Genomic DNA, 16580 nt, shown 5'->3' on the forward strand with positions numbered 1-16580 from the left:
TCAATCCTGGCCTTCCTTTGGTCTTGTAGCACCTTATGTTACAATTCTCTTATGAGGCTGACTTTATAGCTGATCTGATCCAGAAGAAAGAATATTGTTTGGCTAGATCCTTTAATCTCAGTTTCTGCTATATAGATGACATATTATCTTTATAAAATCCTAGTTTCGGGGATTTGATACATCGCATCTACCCCCAAGAACTTGAGATAAATGATACTACAGACAATGTGAAATCAGCCTCATATCTTCACCTACACTTAGAAATCCATGGCAAAGGAAAACTATTGACCAAACTTTACAACAAACGTGATGACTTTTCATTCAGAATTGTCAACTTTCCTTTCATCTGTGGCAACATCCCTTCAGCACCTGCATATGGAGTGTTCATATCACAACTCATACGTTAAGCCAGATCTTGCCGAAACTATGCAGACTTTTTGTATCATGCTAGAACTCTAACAAATAGGCTTCTGCAACAGAGTTATGTTGCTATTAGATTGAAGTCATCACTACAGAAGTTTTATGGTCGTCATCATGAACTCCTTTTTTTTCATTTACTCATTTGTCTACCCCAGACTTGACTTTTCATGAAAAACTTTGTGGTGTTTCTAGAAAAGCAGAGGACACTTACCTTACCAGTGCACCTGGTTCATGCTCCCAGTTTTTAGTGGAGTCCAAGTTGCTCATTTGCTTTCGTTACTTTGTACGTATGATTTTAGTTACTTTATATTCTATGTTGTGTATGTCTGTTTTCCATGTCTTGTCTTGTCCCTGGATTACATTTTTATGATTACCACTATAATGTTGGTTCCCTTGATTACTCTTTCAAAGAGATCCAATCAGTTTTACTAAAATCATTTTCCTAACTTAATTAATTTTGGTTTCTGGTCCCTTTTCAGCCCTCATTCTTTAACAGTTCAAGCCACAATCCCCAAAATCAATTCCAACTATCTTTTTGGGACCAAAAATGAATTTACTTGAGTAAATGTGAATTGATTTGTTTTTAATTTTACCACATTTCACACTTAATCAAGTTACTGTCTGAACATGAAAGTTGAAATTATCTGGCCCCTCATTTAAAATAGTTCATGACATAACCTCAAAAATCTATCAAATCCTTCTTTTGGTAGCATGATACCTTGTTCTTTAATATAAGAGATCCATTCACTTGACGTAGTTATTGTACAGATAGTATCAGGAAAATGATTGTTCTTGGTCCCTAATTCTTAGGTAAAACTTGTGTAATTTCACAGATTTATGCACTTATACTCAAGTTATTGACTGCACATCATGAAAATACCTGTTTCTGTGTTTAAGTGTTACTTGTACACAAAATAATTTAATTTTAGGCACCAATTTTTGCTATATAAAAATCATTTAAGACAGAGTTTTGGGAAAAATACTTAGCAGGTTTATTGCTAGGGGGAAATGGAGGAACCTTTTTGTGCTTTTGCATATTAAGAAATATAGGCACACATTTTAGTTCGTCAAAAATAATTAAGTAAAAACGTACTTTCCTCCGTACTTTTTTCCTTTTCGTCCCCTAATTCCTAAACAGTTCAAGTCACAGCCCCAAAATCAATTCCAGACTTCCTGTTGTTGTATGGCACTTCTAATAAAATTTCTTAAAGATCTATACACAGTTAAAGTGAAGTTGTTGAGTGAATGACCACAGCATGATACCTTTATAATCTTCATTTTTTGTCTTCCAAAGGGCAGTAACTCTAAACCTGACACTATGAGGACTTTTGTAGGCCTTGTGATAAGGATGAGGATCACTTAGACAACTGAAAGTTTCTATCTATCAAGGGTTTCTAGTTCTAAGCTGAAAATCACAAACTTATCCTTTTTGACCTTTCAAGGGCAATAACTCTAATAAAGAGTGCTTCTGCAAATTCGAACAATTGAAATTTTATTCGTCAAGTTGCTTACAAAAGGTGACTTATTTCACAGCATCTCCTATAGTTTTGGACATATATTTAGAAATTGGTGACTTGACCCCTGTGGTATAAAAATGGCAATGGCAACCATAAATTTACTTGATCTACATACCAGTAATCAACACAATTTTTAACAGTATACACCCCCAAGAATGCTGGTGACTAAATGTAATAATTTACTAAACAGTTTCAGAAGAGAAGATTTTCAATGCAAAAATACCGACAGAGCATGTCCTGCTCTACCAGGGTTACTCTTCACATTTCAAGTGGGTAAAATTATCATTAAGATTGATGGGTTTTCAATGTGGTTAGACTTGAAGATATCTTGACACATCTGATAGAAATTCTTATTGGTCAACCAGACTGTGAAAACGACTGTAAACTCTGTAGTGATGTTATCAACAAAGACTGAACATACCTTTATCTTCAAAGCTAATAAATTATGTCCATGTATGATGTATGTGTGAACCAAGATTTTATGAGGATTTGATGTTAAAGCTTCAGCACAAAATGAAGTATTAAGTTTGTATCATAAATCTGTTTTCACGAAAGTACGTTGACATGGCATAAAAAGTTATCATGTAAATTTTGTCATTAAGAAATTCGAGGTAATTTTGTTGAATCTTATTTGATGAATGTTTCCCTATCTTGTTAGGGTCAACTGAAGACTTTTGAATCACAGTATTTAAACTTAAAGCACTTGATTTTATATATATGATAAGTCTTGGCAGGTTGCATTTGTCAATTTTTGTCATACCTGTGATTTGTTTTATATTTTATGTTTTGTTTTTGTTTTTGTTTTTTTTAAGCCACAAACAAAACGTCTGCTTTGAAAGAATAAAATGAAATGCTGACGTGTATATCAGATTCAGCTTCTTCAGGTTCCACTATTAAAGGTCAAAATCTAGAACACTTCTTCTCAAAAAATTTTCATTCTTTATTTTAATTATGCATTAAATATAGTTCTGAAACTTTGCTAAATATGTCTTTCAATTATGTCATCCAAAATGTAAGCACATGTCTACTTAAGGAAAATAATTTATAACCAGTATTAAACAACAAAACTATAAGAATATATTTTTAAATAATCTACTGCTGTCAAAATTCAGATTTAAATTCTGAAATTCATATACTGCTCCCTCCAAAAACATTGATTTGTATGAACAAATTGTCATTTCTTCGAATTCAAATACATGTAAGTTAAGATAGTTGAACTTCTGGTCAAGCTAAATATCAACACCATTAATCATAAACTTTATTTCTAAATAGAGGGAGCTTGCCCAGCACTAAATATTTAGAATAAGAAAAAATGTGAATTTCCAAATAAAAAATTGTCCTTGTAAAGGTGTGGGTTTATTTTAAATCTATGTTTACACCTTTTGTGTTTCCAAAATATACTTATACAATATTATAACATGTTTTCCTACAAAATGGAACATTGATATGTGCAGAATACTGTATTTGGAAGCAGTTAGCAAAGTTTTAGAAGATCATTAAATGCATTCTTGAAATAATTACTAAAATAATCAGTTGTGTCCTAAATTCTGACCTCAAGGGGAGATTTGATAGATATACAGATTATTCCACATATTGACAGACAGCACTCTATTTGATGACTGACATACAATTACAATGTATAAAATACAATGTCTTCAATTCACTTGCTTCAAGCTTCTTGTTATCTGTAAAAAAAAAACAACAAATATCATAACCTCATCTCTTCTTACAATCATCATCATATATTGATTTTTTTAAATCGTGTCTAAACGAAACTGTGTATAAACAAAACATTATCTTTACTGTCCTACAATAACCATTACAAACCAGTGAAAAGAAAAACACCAGTCTAAACTTTCCAAGACCAGTTTGACTGTATTTCCAGTTCAAGGGTCCGGAAATTTTGACAGCTCATACCGGACATTTTTTTGTCAGTCTTTTGCATGCTCAAATCGAAAATAAACTTAAAAAAACATTTGTATGTAGTTATTTTCAGATAAACATTGGAAAGTATGTTATTTCATCACATACTCTGACTTTTACAAAATATCAGAGCAAGTGAACAAGTTCTGTTTCGACTACACATGGACGTTCTAACATGTAAACAAAACATCGTATCTCTCTGACTTTTTCATCACATAACAGCCGAAAACTGAGGGATGAAAAAAATGTTGATCATTTAAGGAACTCGCGAACACATTTTGTATATTGATTTAAATGGTCTGTTGACTTCTGTGTTAAAATGATTCAATCGATGAATTAATAATTACAAACTACAACTGATTTGTAGTTTCACTTCTGTGTGCTTTTGTTACCTCTGAAAGTTCGGCGGGAAAATGGTGGACTTGTCAATCTTTTTTCTTAATCAACTAATAAATGTATGAAGATTTTCCGAGTTACTTCATATAATTAATATAATATTAATTTGTATACACAATGGGGCTCCACCTGTACCGTTAATTCAATTATGCGATCAACTAATCAGTTACAGGTCAATCACAGTCACAGGTGGCTGCACTTCGGCTTAAATTGACACACACCTGTCAATTAATTTCCAATAAACAATTAAGAGACTGGTAGACAGGATGTTTATACACTAATAAAACTGTGCAGACTGTAATTTATAAGGGTTGACAATTTTTTTATGTCCGATATTGGAAAATTGTCGTTGGTCATTTGCAAAATTTGTTGGTCAATGGCCGGCATTTTGGACCGTTTCTGGATCCATGTTCCAGTCTAAACCTTCTGTTTGAGATCAGTTTGACTTTATTTCCAGTCTAAACCTTCTAAGATCAGTTTGACTGTATTTCCAGTCTAAACCTTCTGTTTGAGATCAATTTGACTGTATTTCTAGTCCAAACCTTCTGAGATCAGTTTGACTGTATTTCCAGTCTAAACCTTCAGTTTGAGATCAGTTTGACTGAATTTCCAGTCTAAACCTTCCAAGATCAGTTTGACTGTATTTCCAGTCTGAACCTTCTGTTTGAGATCAGTTTGATTGTATTTTCAGTCAAAATCTTCTAAGATCAGTTTGACTGTATTTCCAGTCTAAACCTTCTGTTTGAGATCAGTTTGATTGTATTTTCAGTAAAAATCTTCTAAGATCAGTTTGACTGTATTTCCAGTCTAAACCTTCTGTTTGAGATCAGTTTGACAGTATTTTCAGAATGAAGTGTTAAACAGAAACTAATACCAATTATAGCACATACGATGTTGATGTTCAGGAGACAGAGCTGGTCTTTCCTTGACAACTGAATTGATGATTTTGGTAATTAACTTGATAATTGATGTTTAAACTTAATATCAGACACAAACTTAAGAAATGATAGGAAGTTTATATCTCCTCGTCAGTTCAAAAAGGTGATTTCCATTTTATCAACAGAAGACCAACTCTATTCCCTGAAGATCATTGTATATGCTGTAATACCAGTACTTCTATTACAAAAGCTACTTTATTAACATGTTTAGTCTTGTAATGTGCTCTAAACTTTAAAAAAATTCTTACTTCTTCAAATTTATGAATCTGTCTGATAAAGAAGTCTCCATATCTTCTGGCTACCTTAGTATCAGCTATATGGATCATGTCCTGTAGAATGATAACAATACTCATATTATAAAGGATGATAAGACAGAAGGTACTAAAATAAACTGACAACCTACAGATACCAACATACAATCAGAATGACATGACTGATGTATAGTTTATCTTACTGAAACATTAACTCAGAATTATCTGGTAATTCTATAGAGCTTCTGTTACCTTATCAATGTAGAAGTCAACTTCAGATGCAGACTGAAATTCTCCCTCCAAACCACTGGTTCCTTTTGTCCACACAACATTCTTCATTTTATGCTAAAATATAAATCAATATTATTGTATATGGTATCATCTAAAATAATAAGTCATTCAAAGAGACAACATCAATAGAGATATTCAATGTTTCAATTTTTCTATTTTACTAAGTTCTGAAATTAAATTCTTAAAATGTTTCTTAGGTATAACATATATCAATTATATTTATATTCATCAAATACAAAGTGTGACTAACCTTAAAGCACATCAAATGAGTCCTAAGTTCATCAACAGGCTGAAAATAGTCATCATTTTTTATAAGTTGCTGATGTACATAGAAACATGTTTTAGTATTTTTTTTCAAGATTTAAATCAATATCAAACATGAAAATAATTGATAGTAATTTTTGCCACAAACCACCACAGTAAATTATATTATAGTTAGCATCGTAAAACTACAAGAAATGTCTAATAAGCACATAAATGCCCCTACTAAAATTTTAACAATGAAAACAGAAAGGTGATGTGTGACAGATCAAAGGGTCTTTACAGGGGAAAACAACTCCAAGTTAAAACGAACAATTTCCAAGTTTATTTCTAAAAAGAAAGGCATAAAAATTCAATTACAGAATGTATATAAACCAATATATACCAAAATAATGCATTGTATAGAGATGTAATTAAGGTACATACCATTTCCATGAACCCAGCCAGTTTAGATAAAGGTAGGGTTGTATACAACTTCAAATAACTGTAAAAAAAGAGTAGTAAATCACTTTTTTCTTACTTATAGAATCACTAACTTTACATTATCATCACTTAAACTGGATTTTTTTTATATCTCCTCCTGGAAAGAGGTTTGTAATTTTACCATCTATAGTTTTATGTATTTTTTCTTCAAATGATTCAAAAATAAAGTTTTTACATCATATCAAAATACTATTTGCTCATTTTGAGACACATAATTCTATATAAATTTGCAAGAACATGAAAAAGATGCTCTATGTAATTGGTGTAACTTTTTCCTGAAATGTACTGTTACTATAATTACAGGATAATGTTCTGACAACAAAATACTAACCTTCTAATTGTTGGTAACAAAATTTGTTGCTGAACTTCATCAATAAACACCTTGTGTTGAAGCATGAATGGCTCCTAGAACAAATTCAACAAATGTTTCTATATTAAATTAATAATAGTAAAAGAGGAGTTTTATTTTTCCTTCAAGAAAGACTTTTCAATAATTTATGAGTATTTTGAGACATGTTAGAAATCTAGGGCATTTTAACCCAGTAACGCAGCAAAAAATGTCAATTTTAAATGTAATGGTAGTAGTATGGATGAGATAAATATAAATCTGTTTCCTTAAACAGCTTAAGGGAAATGATTACAACCTATCGTTAAGTCTCACAATTCAAGCATTATATATTTGGAACCATCTATGTATTTCAATCTCTCTCTAATATTCTTAATGCTATAGGAATGCTTCTAACTTGTACAAACCTTATGGTTGACAACAGATGGAGCATCATAATTTGGTGGTACAGGTGACAAGAACTTAGGACAAGCAAAAGAGAAGTTGGATGTGAATTCTTCAATGTCCCTGGAAAAACAAAACAAAGATACTTCAGAATCTCCATTTGACATCAATATAAAAATCATCGTAAAATTTTACATACCGGTAATTATCTTTATATTCAACAAAGGTTCACTCTCCACATTAATGAATTTATTTGCAATGCTTTGGGAATATCAAACTGACAGACCCAGTTTCAATGTTTTAAGTATTCATTTAAAAAGCTAATTCATCAAGTAACACACATTGGATTTTACACATATAGAACACAGATTGACTTACCCCTTCTGCATTCTCAGCATTTTATCAGCAAATTTCTCTCTAAGCTGTGAGTGTACACTCTCATCAATCCTCATTGGATGTAGGACCAGACATATTGCCAAAAGTGTGTACATCTTATCATTCATTTTAGTGATCTATTGGCAGAATATATAGGTTCAAAGATAGGTTTTATACAGTTATAGAGTTGAATATAATAATCATTGATTTCGAACTGACAGCACCAAGTGAAATTATTTTTAAAATTACAATATCGTCCTCAAAAACTGCAGCACATTAAAAGATTCATTGAAATAAATAGTAAACATACTTCCTTTCTTACTCTAATATTTCAAAATTGAAGTCATATTAAAGTTCATAAAAATTTACTGTTACAAAGCTGTAAAAGATAAAGCAGATGTAACCCATTAGGAGATAAGCTAGAGAGGTCTGGTTTAAAGATTTAGCAGATGTAACCCATTAGGGGATAAGCTAGAGAGGCATGGTTTAAGACTTAGCAGATGTAACCCATTAGGAGATATGCTAGAGAGGCCTGGTTAAAAGATATGGTATTTTTGATATAAGAAAATTAATTGAAATTATTTCAATGTCAAAAACCATTTCCTTCATTATATGACCTTTGGATCCTGAATGGATAATAATCAAATCATGTAATCAGGACTTCAATCACCATTAATTTTGCTACAAGTTACTTGTATAGGTCAAGTTGGTTCTTAAGTTCCAACAAATGTGTAAAAATTTTCTTTTATTCACTTCCTGCCATACTGATATTAGACTCTCAATGATTCAAAAGTAAAAAGGTGAATTCCCAAAGGTTACCCTGATGAAGAACCTCCTTTATAATAATTTTTTCATACACTTTAGCAGTAAAACATGGCACTTCAGATGGATAATCATTCAATGAAGACATGTAATATTAATTATTGTCCTTCATTGACATCTACATATGATGCCTAACCTTGGTATAAAATTTCACCAGAATTCTATGAGTGGTTAAAAGGAGATGCACTTACAAAGTTGAAACATGTAAACCCCTTAAAATTGGATTATCTCCCTTTTGGGGAGGGAATATAATCTGTTACATGAGCCTATATTTACCTGATCATATAACTGAGCTCTAGACTGGAACATCTGTTTTGTCCTCTGTATATATAGCAGTACATTAGACAGAGTCCTGATAGCATCCTGATACCTCCTCATCATCATGTAACAGAATCCAACATAATAAAATGTAGTAATCTGACACGCTGGCACCCGCGAGTACATGTTCTACAAAATAATCACATGGTAAAATGTAGTAATCTGACATGTTGGCACCTGCGAGTACATGTTCTACAAAATAATCACATACTAAAATATAGTAATCTGACACAATGGCACACTTGAGTACAAGTTTTATAAATTAAACACAAAATGTAGTAATCTGGCACCTGCGAGTACATGTTCTCTAAATAATTACATAGTAAAATGTAGTACTCTGTTACTCTGGCACCTGCAAGTACATGTTCTCTAAATAATTACATAGTAAAATGTAGTTCTCTGTCACTCTGGCACCTGCAAGTACATGTTCTACAAAATAATCATGTAGTAAAATGTAGTAATCTGACACGCTGGCACCTGCAAGTACATGTTCTACAAAATAATCACATAAACAGAATATTCAAAGTAAATACCCTGAGAATGCATGTGAAATAAAATTCAGATCTTGAAAGTCAAATGATAAAAAAAAAAAGTTTTCTCAAGAAACATGACTGTTTACCTTTTTATTGAAGTCAATACTCTCCAGTACTTTAAGAGCTTGGTAGTAATCCCCAAGTAAGGAGTGAAGTCTCAGTAGACCTATCAAACTGAAGTATCCCAACATCTTGTATAGAGAATGCTGTCCAAACTCTCCAGCAACACTCTCTGGGTCACCTAATCATAAACATATCACTGTTAATTACTGTTGATACCCATAGAAACAAACATGATTACTGATAAGACCCAAAGATACAAACATGATTACTGATATGACACACAGACACAAACATGATTACTGATATGACACATAGATACAAACATGATTACTGATAAGACCCAAAGATACAAACATGATTACTGATATGACACACAGATACAAACATGATTACTGATAAGACCCAAAGATACAAATATGATTACTGATAAGACTCACAGATACAAACATGATTACTGATAAGACCCAAAGATACAAATATGATTACCGATAAGACTCACAGATACAAACATGATTACTGATAAGACCCAAAGATACATATATGATTACTGATAAGACTCACAGATACAAACATGATTACTGTAAATACCCAAGTTAGTGATGATGTTTTCAATGAACATAAAATTGAAATGTTAGGAAATAATACAATGTTGGATTTATTTCATAATTAATTCTTTTCTTGAGGCTCAATGTTCCCCCATTCAGTGACAATTCAACTTTACCTTCTGGAATTTAACTGATAGAAAATATTTCTTTTTATGGAGTTTTACAAGTTTAAAGTAACTTTAAATGAACAGTTGGTGACACAGGTATAAGCTAAGAAATACAAATCACAGTATACCTAACAATAATTGTATTTAGTGATGTTATTTGTTGTTTTTTTTTATCATAATTAAAAACTAATGGTACTTGTCCCCGTCTTTTTAGTCTACAAAGACAAAATAGTAATGAACCTATGACAGATGAGAAAAATTATATTAATTCTACATCTTATTACAGATAAAAAGATCACATCTATTAAGTCTATTTCATAATATTCATTGTACAAATGTCATAATCAAATGTTAACATTATAAATATGTTTGTTGCTATTCGTTTATAATATGTAGTTATTGTGCCTGTGTACAATGAAGAAAATCCTTATTATGGTACACAACACACACCTCCACTAGTGTATACTTCCAGTTGTCTATTAATGCTGGACTTTTCTACCAAGGAGTGAAGAACATTCAACACACTGTGTACATTCCAGATCTGTAATTCAAAAGTTCAAAACATAAAAATTTCCAGTAATTAAATGAAGCACAATGAGACAGAGTACTGAAAGACTTATAATACTGATTACCAAAAGCAAGATATTTTAGTGTCAGTGAATTCCCAAACGTATGATCAGTATCTCTTGGTTGCTATTCTACTTTAAAAGCAGTAAGATAATACTTCTGATTTTTGTGATGCAAATCTGATAAGACTTACATTTCAATAAATGTCAGTCATCTCTTTCATTACCTTTGGGTGTCCTCTTAATACACTGATTTCATCTTCTGACTTCTTTCCAATTTTACTTCTGTGGATGCTAAAACACTGGAACTGTAATAAAACATAGTGTACATAGTCAGATTCATACAAGCTTTGGTAATGATATCATTATTTCCAAAGAAAAGTTCATTTCCTCATGTTATCTCTGGTACATGTAAGGAGTTATAACCCAAATCCTGTATGTAAATAACGACAGCTTCCAGTTAGATAGATATATTATAATACCAGTCTGGAAAGGTCTCATGTAACTCAAATGTTACTTTTCTTCATGTTCCCAGTGAAAACAAATAACAGTCTTTAAAATAATTCTTCCATTTCAAAAACAGAATCCCAATACAACAAACCTCATCTAAATGGAATCCTGAAAAAACAAAGACCTGTCTAATACAGTCATTTTCTCTTCATCCATGTATGTGTCTCAATGCATTTCAAACACATGAAAACCAAACATCAACAAAGTCAGGTTTCACTGTAATAAAGTACCTGATAGATAAACTCATCAATAATGTCCCATAACCACTGATTAGGGAGCTCCAAATGTACAGGACCTTCAGCATCTACAATACAAAAATTACTTTAATAATGCCATAGTAAAGTAATCATTTTTTAACTCGCCTTAAGGAAAAGCTATTGGTATTACGTTTACTTATTGTTCCCATATCGTGATTTGTAAAATTCATTACAGGATACATGTTTTCCTTGATACCATTTGTAATTATATCTATTAATAATAATGACACAGTTTTTTACCTTTTTTCCTTTCATTTAAACTTTCTTTAAAAGTAAACTGAAATTCTGAGCTGTGTCAGTAGTAACCCAATATATCTCCTTTTAACAGAAGAAAAACCTTTCCATCACAGAATATCCATAAGCAATACACAGTCATTATTTACTTACTCAGAATAAAATTGAATAAGTTACAGTAGTTATAGTAGGATTCAAACATCTGATCCAAGGTTGGTCCACTCTATAAAGAATAATAACAGAAAGATGTCAACAGATGGTTCAATCCTAGAACAGTACAACTCTTTTCAAATAAAACTTGATATTTTCTATAATGTGCAGTTTTAAGATAAAACTTCAATCAAATCTAGAATTCATCCAACTTATTATGGCAAGGGCAACAACTCAAGGATATCACTGATACTTTGATTTTACGGCAAAAAAATGGGCAGTCAAAGCTCCTGGGCACTCACAACTCCCAGAAACTGTTTTCTTGTAATTGCTTGTATCAATCTATGGTAAACTAAAAGGTACCACATTATATAACAAATGTAGACTGAGGTAAAGCTTACACACAATTACAATAAAGTACATACTGGTACTCTGGCATATATATGTCTGTAATATAATTCTTTATACAGCACAAGGAAGATGTGATCTGTAAGAACATAAAGTAATTATAGTGAATGATTTGCTCATAAAAATGTGAGAGATCAAGAGTTCCATAAGTATAATTTGCAATAATTTATAATCTTTATTTTGTGGCTCAACAAAATATTGCTGAGATGTGGGTTTATTTTCACTAACCTCATATAATCAATATGAGTATGTCTTCCAAAAAAAATTAAAAACATCATCATGGAAATATATTTTACCAGACTAAAATTAATCAGAATACATGATAACCTATAAAAAAAATAGTAAGATAGAAAATGTAAAATTGAAAGAAACAATTTTAACTTTTCACTCTATATATGATATCTAGTGATAAGTAATGATAAAAAAATAAGTATGTTTTATTCCATTGCTTGAGATTGCTCCTTGTAAAAACATCTAAAGCTTACTATTTGTTACTTTAAAATACAAGAAAAAATGTAAATAAAAAAGATTTCATCTCATTTTCTCAAAGTACTTAATTACCATTTTGCACAATTGGAGCGATAACATCTGACTCAGGCCATGGACTTGTCTTGAAAAATCTGTCTGTCAATTTGTTGAATCTAAAACCAAAATCTTGATTAGTTGGTCATTGTATTTCTCATGGATGACATTACTGTGAACAACTTAGGATATAATTCCAAATAATTATTGCCGTAAATAATTTTATCTGTTTTTTTTTTTTCTGTCAATTAATGTGAAGAACAAACTGGTTGTGATTAATAATATCACATTCTGAAGCCGATTGTATAATTATAAGTTGTGTGTTTATTTTTAAATAGATGTCCATCTAAGAAGTGGGTCAGACAATCACATCTTTAAAATCATTAATATGCTGTTTGCTTTAGAAGTTATAGAAAATAAAGAAATATTTAACATTACAATTTTAGTGTGTTATAATGCAAATCAACATTTTTTCCCATATCTCTAACCTACGTTTTATTATATTAGGGAGGGAGGTTAATTTTTCTGATCTGGATTCAGTGCATTGTAGTAGTGAGTCATTTCCAAACAAAATAAAATATTTAATTCAGACAAGAAAATACAAATTACCAGTTGACTTATAACTAGTAGACTGATACAACAGTGGATTTTCATGTTTTTATAAGTTTGTTTATCCACTGTTCTATCAGTCTTCTAATCTATTTTATAACATACCCATTTTCATATGCATTTTGTATTTCATAAATATTTTGGTCATTAACTGCTTTCTGAAACACCACCAAAAAGTTCTTGATGACATCAGGTACAATGTATGATGATTGCTGGGCAAACTGCCTTTCATATTCCAAATCTTGTCGGGGGTCACCTAAGTAAAACAAAATTGTAAATTAGATTAGACATTGAAATCTTTAACTAACTTGATACCTAATTACAATAAGGAAACCTCATAACTATCCTTAAATTTACAAAAAGTATGAGAGTACTTATAACAATGCTTACATTCATCTTCATAAAACTCAGGATCTACCTAAATTAGATTTCTGTAATCATGTACTGTAGTAATAGACAGTATTTTGATGTAATGGAGCAGCAATAAGGATAAGAGGGACTGTATCACACATTCTATTTAACTGACTTGCTCACTTGTCAGTCTTTTTAGCGTTCTAAAGCTGGACTCTTTACCCTACTGTACAACTGTCACAAGAATCATTCACCATGTTGATCAATTTTACTCCATGAAAATTTTCCTAAACCCATTGATTTTTTTAACTATTTCCACAAATCCTCAATTTTTAGTAACGTCCACCATGTTTTTTGACAGTTAAAAAATCTCCATACACAGATTGTTAAAGATATCTTTACAAACATTCATGCCATGTTTGGTTACAATCTATCATACTAGTAGTCTAAGAGGAGAAGATTTTAAAAGTAGGAAATGTAAAATTCAGGCAAAAAAATCCATTTCAGGACTCATAACTCATTCATTTGTCAACAAGTCTTTTTGAAAATTTTGGCACAGGTCCAACTCATCATGCTCAACAATTTTACTCCCTACCAGAATTTAGCTAAACCCAACTGTTTTGAGTTATTTGCATGATCAAAATCCCCACACACCTATAGTTAAAGGTATTCTACAGAACATTCATGCAAAGTTTTGTTTTAACCCATCTAATAGTTCCTGAGAAGAAGATTTTCAAAGTTGGAAGTTCAAAGCTAAATGACGACAATAGCTCACACAGCCTTAAGGCCAGGTAATGTAAACTCTCATAAAAATCAAATTTTTCAAAAGAACGTTAATGACCTATTGAAATTTTAACTCCATGAGAAAATGACTGATATATGAAGTCTGCACATTAAGTGAAACATGAGTAAGAAATAACAATTTGTAATATCAAATTACATGGATGTATTGTTTCCCAGATGAGGAACTTGAGTGGAATAAACACCCTGATATACCGATGTATATAAACAATCAAACATCGATGTGTCTAACTCAGAAGAGTCGAGATCTTGGATAACTCAAACTTATTTCAAAGTCCCAGCAAAACTCCCCTTACTCCCCTAAATACAATTTTACCTTGGATGAATCAAAATCTCGGATAACTCGAGGTTTTCAATTAGTCCCCTCGATATGACTGAGGTTAATTAACAGCTGAAGTCTCAAAGTCAACTAATTAGTTGGAAAACTGATTACTTTATTACAAACCATGATTGAAGTGTGTTTTTACAACAATTAGCGAGACTTTTGAAATTATTTGTTGACACTCCTTATGGTTTGATTTGTTTATTTAATTAATCAAAAAACATGTGAGTAGTGAAAAGAAACAAATTTTATTAATCACACATCAGATTTCACACTTATTAAACACTCTATGGCATCACAGCAGTATGAGTTCTAACATCATTGAGAATTTTTCAGACTTCTATAAGTTTACATTATCTTCCCTGTATTGATTTGATCCCATGGAGCAGTGTAGCGAATAGACTCGTCACATTCTGAGATGTTTATATATACAGCTAATGCTGAGTAATGTATTCACCTGTATGAGCATCATAGTCTGTTCCAGGTGGTGGATATGAATAGTACTAAAAAATAAAGATTTTTTTATTAATGTGTCTTAATTAGTAAAAAAACTCAATTAATGTCTTCTCAATTCAAAGTGATTGCTTTACCATTAGAACACCAACCTACATGTACATGTAGGTAGCAAATTTATATGCAGTTGGGCAAAAAATAAATTAAGCAGAACTTTTGCACTTTTAGCAATGAAAATACTCTTAATAAATTTACCAATTTAAACACAAATCTAGGTAGCCTTCAAAGCTCTCTAGGTAGAACTCTGCCCAACTTAATATCAATGTGTCCTACTTAATTTCCACTCAACAACTTAATGATATTTTGGTCACAGTCACACTGTCTTTAAAGTTTGAATAGATTTTATAATAAAATTTAAAGGTTAAGGCCACTATAATTGGCAACTATAAAATTGTCAAAAAAGACCACACATTTGTTTGGTGAAAATTTAACTTATATCAAAAATTATGATTAATGGAGATAATATGCTTAAATGACAAGAATACACATGTCTGATCAAGTTAGAAACAAGTTCTGAAATTCGAGTTCACCCCTGTATTGGGTACTATCCCTCACATAGTGGGGTTTCAAAACATACTTTAGTAATTGCCCTATTTTTTTTTTACAGGAGAAAGCACTTTTAAATAAAATATCTAAATAGTTACTGGATTTGAACTTAATGTTACACAAATATTTTCAATTTTTAACAAAATTTCATACACAGAGATCTTTTTTTGCTGAAAAAAAACACTATTTGGAGTACCACAAATACAAATGAGGGTCAAATGTTGTCACATGTTTATGACATCACAGTCTATGTTTTACAACATTACTGTCGTAAATTATAAACCTAAATTTCCGGACTTTTTCCAAACCAGCTGATTTCACTTCTTTCCAATCAATCTGGTCACAACAAGACCACCAAAGGATCTCCCTTTTTCTTGTTGGTGTAGTTATGTTTAAGATTGCTCTTGATTGGCAAGTGTTTTAAAAGGTAACAATAACCCAAATAAAATATGTTTTTGTGTAGAAAGGGAAATGACAGATGGTAACGCATCATTATTTAACAGGGTCGATTTCGGTCTGAATTCAGCACCATTGCTACTGTATCCATAAAATAAACATGATACACAAAAATATACTTCAAATACATGAAAAATAAGATAAAATGAGGCACGTTTACTTCTGGAGGAGCAAAGGAAGCCGGTGGTTCGTCACTCCACATGTTGATCGTACAGAGTTGTGTCCCTTACAATACATAACTTTCAGCACAAATCCGGATGCGTAATGAGTTCCGAAAAGCGAGCTTGAGTTCTCTTTATGAA

At 31.4% G+C, this 16580-nt stretch overlaps 1 protein-coding gene across 1 annotated transcript; it reads right to left on the reverse strand.

The window, feature by feature from the left end:
• Positions 1 to 3530: 3530 nt before the first annotated feature.
• LOC148618411 (eukaryotic translation initiation factor 3 subunit L-like) lies at positions 3531 to 16511 on the reverse strand. The gene is made up of 19 exons (XM_088577289.1): positions 16439 to 16511; positions 15221 to 15266; positions 13395 to 13545; positions 12720 to 12799; positions 12176 to 12237; positions 11754 to 11823; positions 11340 to 11413; positions 10827 to 10907; positions 10484 to 10574; positions 9345 to 9499; positions 8684 to 8854; positions 7589 to 7722; positions 7234 to 7333; positions 6812 to 6885; positions 6424 to 6481; positions 5987 to 6025; positions 5698 to 5790; positions 5443 to 5523; positions 3531 to 3622 (listed from the first exon to the last, which is right to left on the reverse strand). Exons 1-19 carry the CDS (start codon positions 16478 to 16480, stop codon positions 3593 to 3595), a joined length of 1632 nt encoding a protein of 543 aa, XP_088433415.1. The 5' UTR covers positions 16481 to 16511; the 3' UTR covers positions 3531 to 3592.
• Positions 16512 to 16580: the final 69 nt, after the last annotated feature.

The sequence above is a fragment of the Perna viridis genome, chromosome 4 (genome assembly GCF_037379345.1).
Source record: "Perna viridis isolate PV_CMFRI_1.1 ecotype Kerala chromosome 4, ASM3737934v1, whole genome shotgun sequence".
NCBI lineage: Eukaryota > Metazoa > Mollusca > Bivalvia > Mytilida > Mytilidae > Perna > Perna viridis.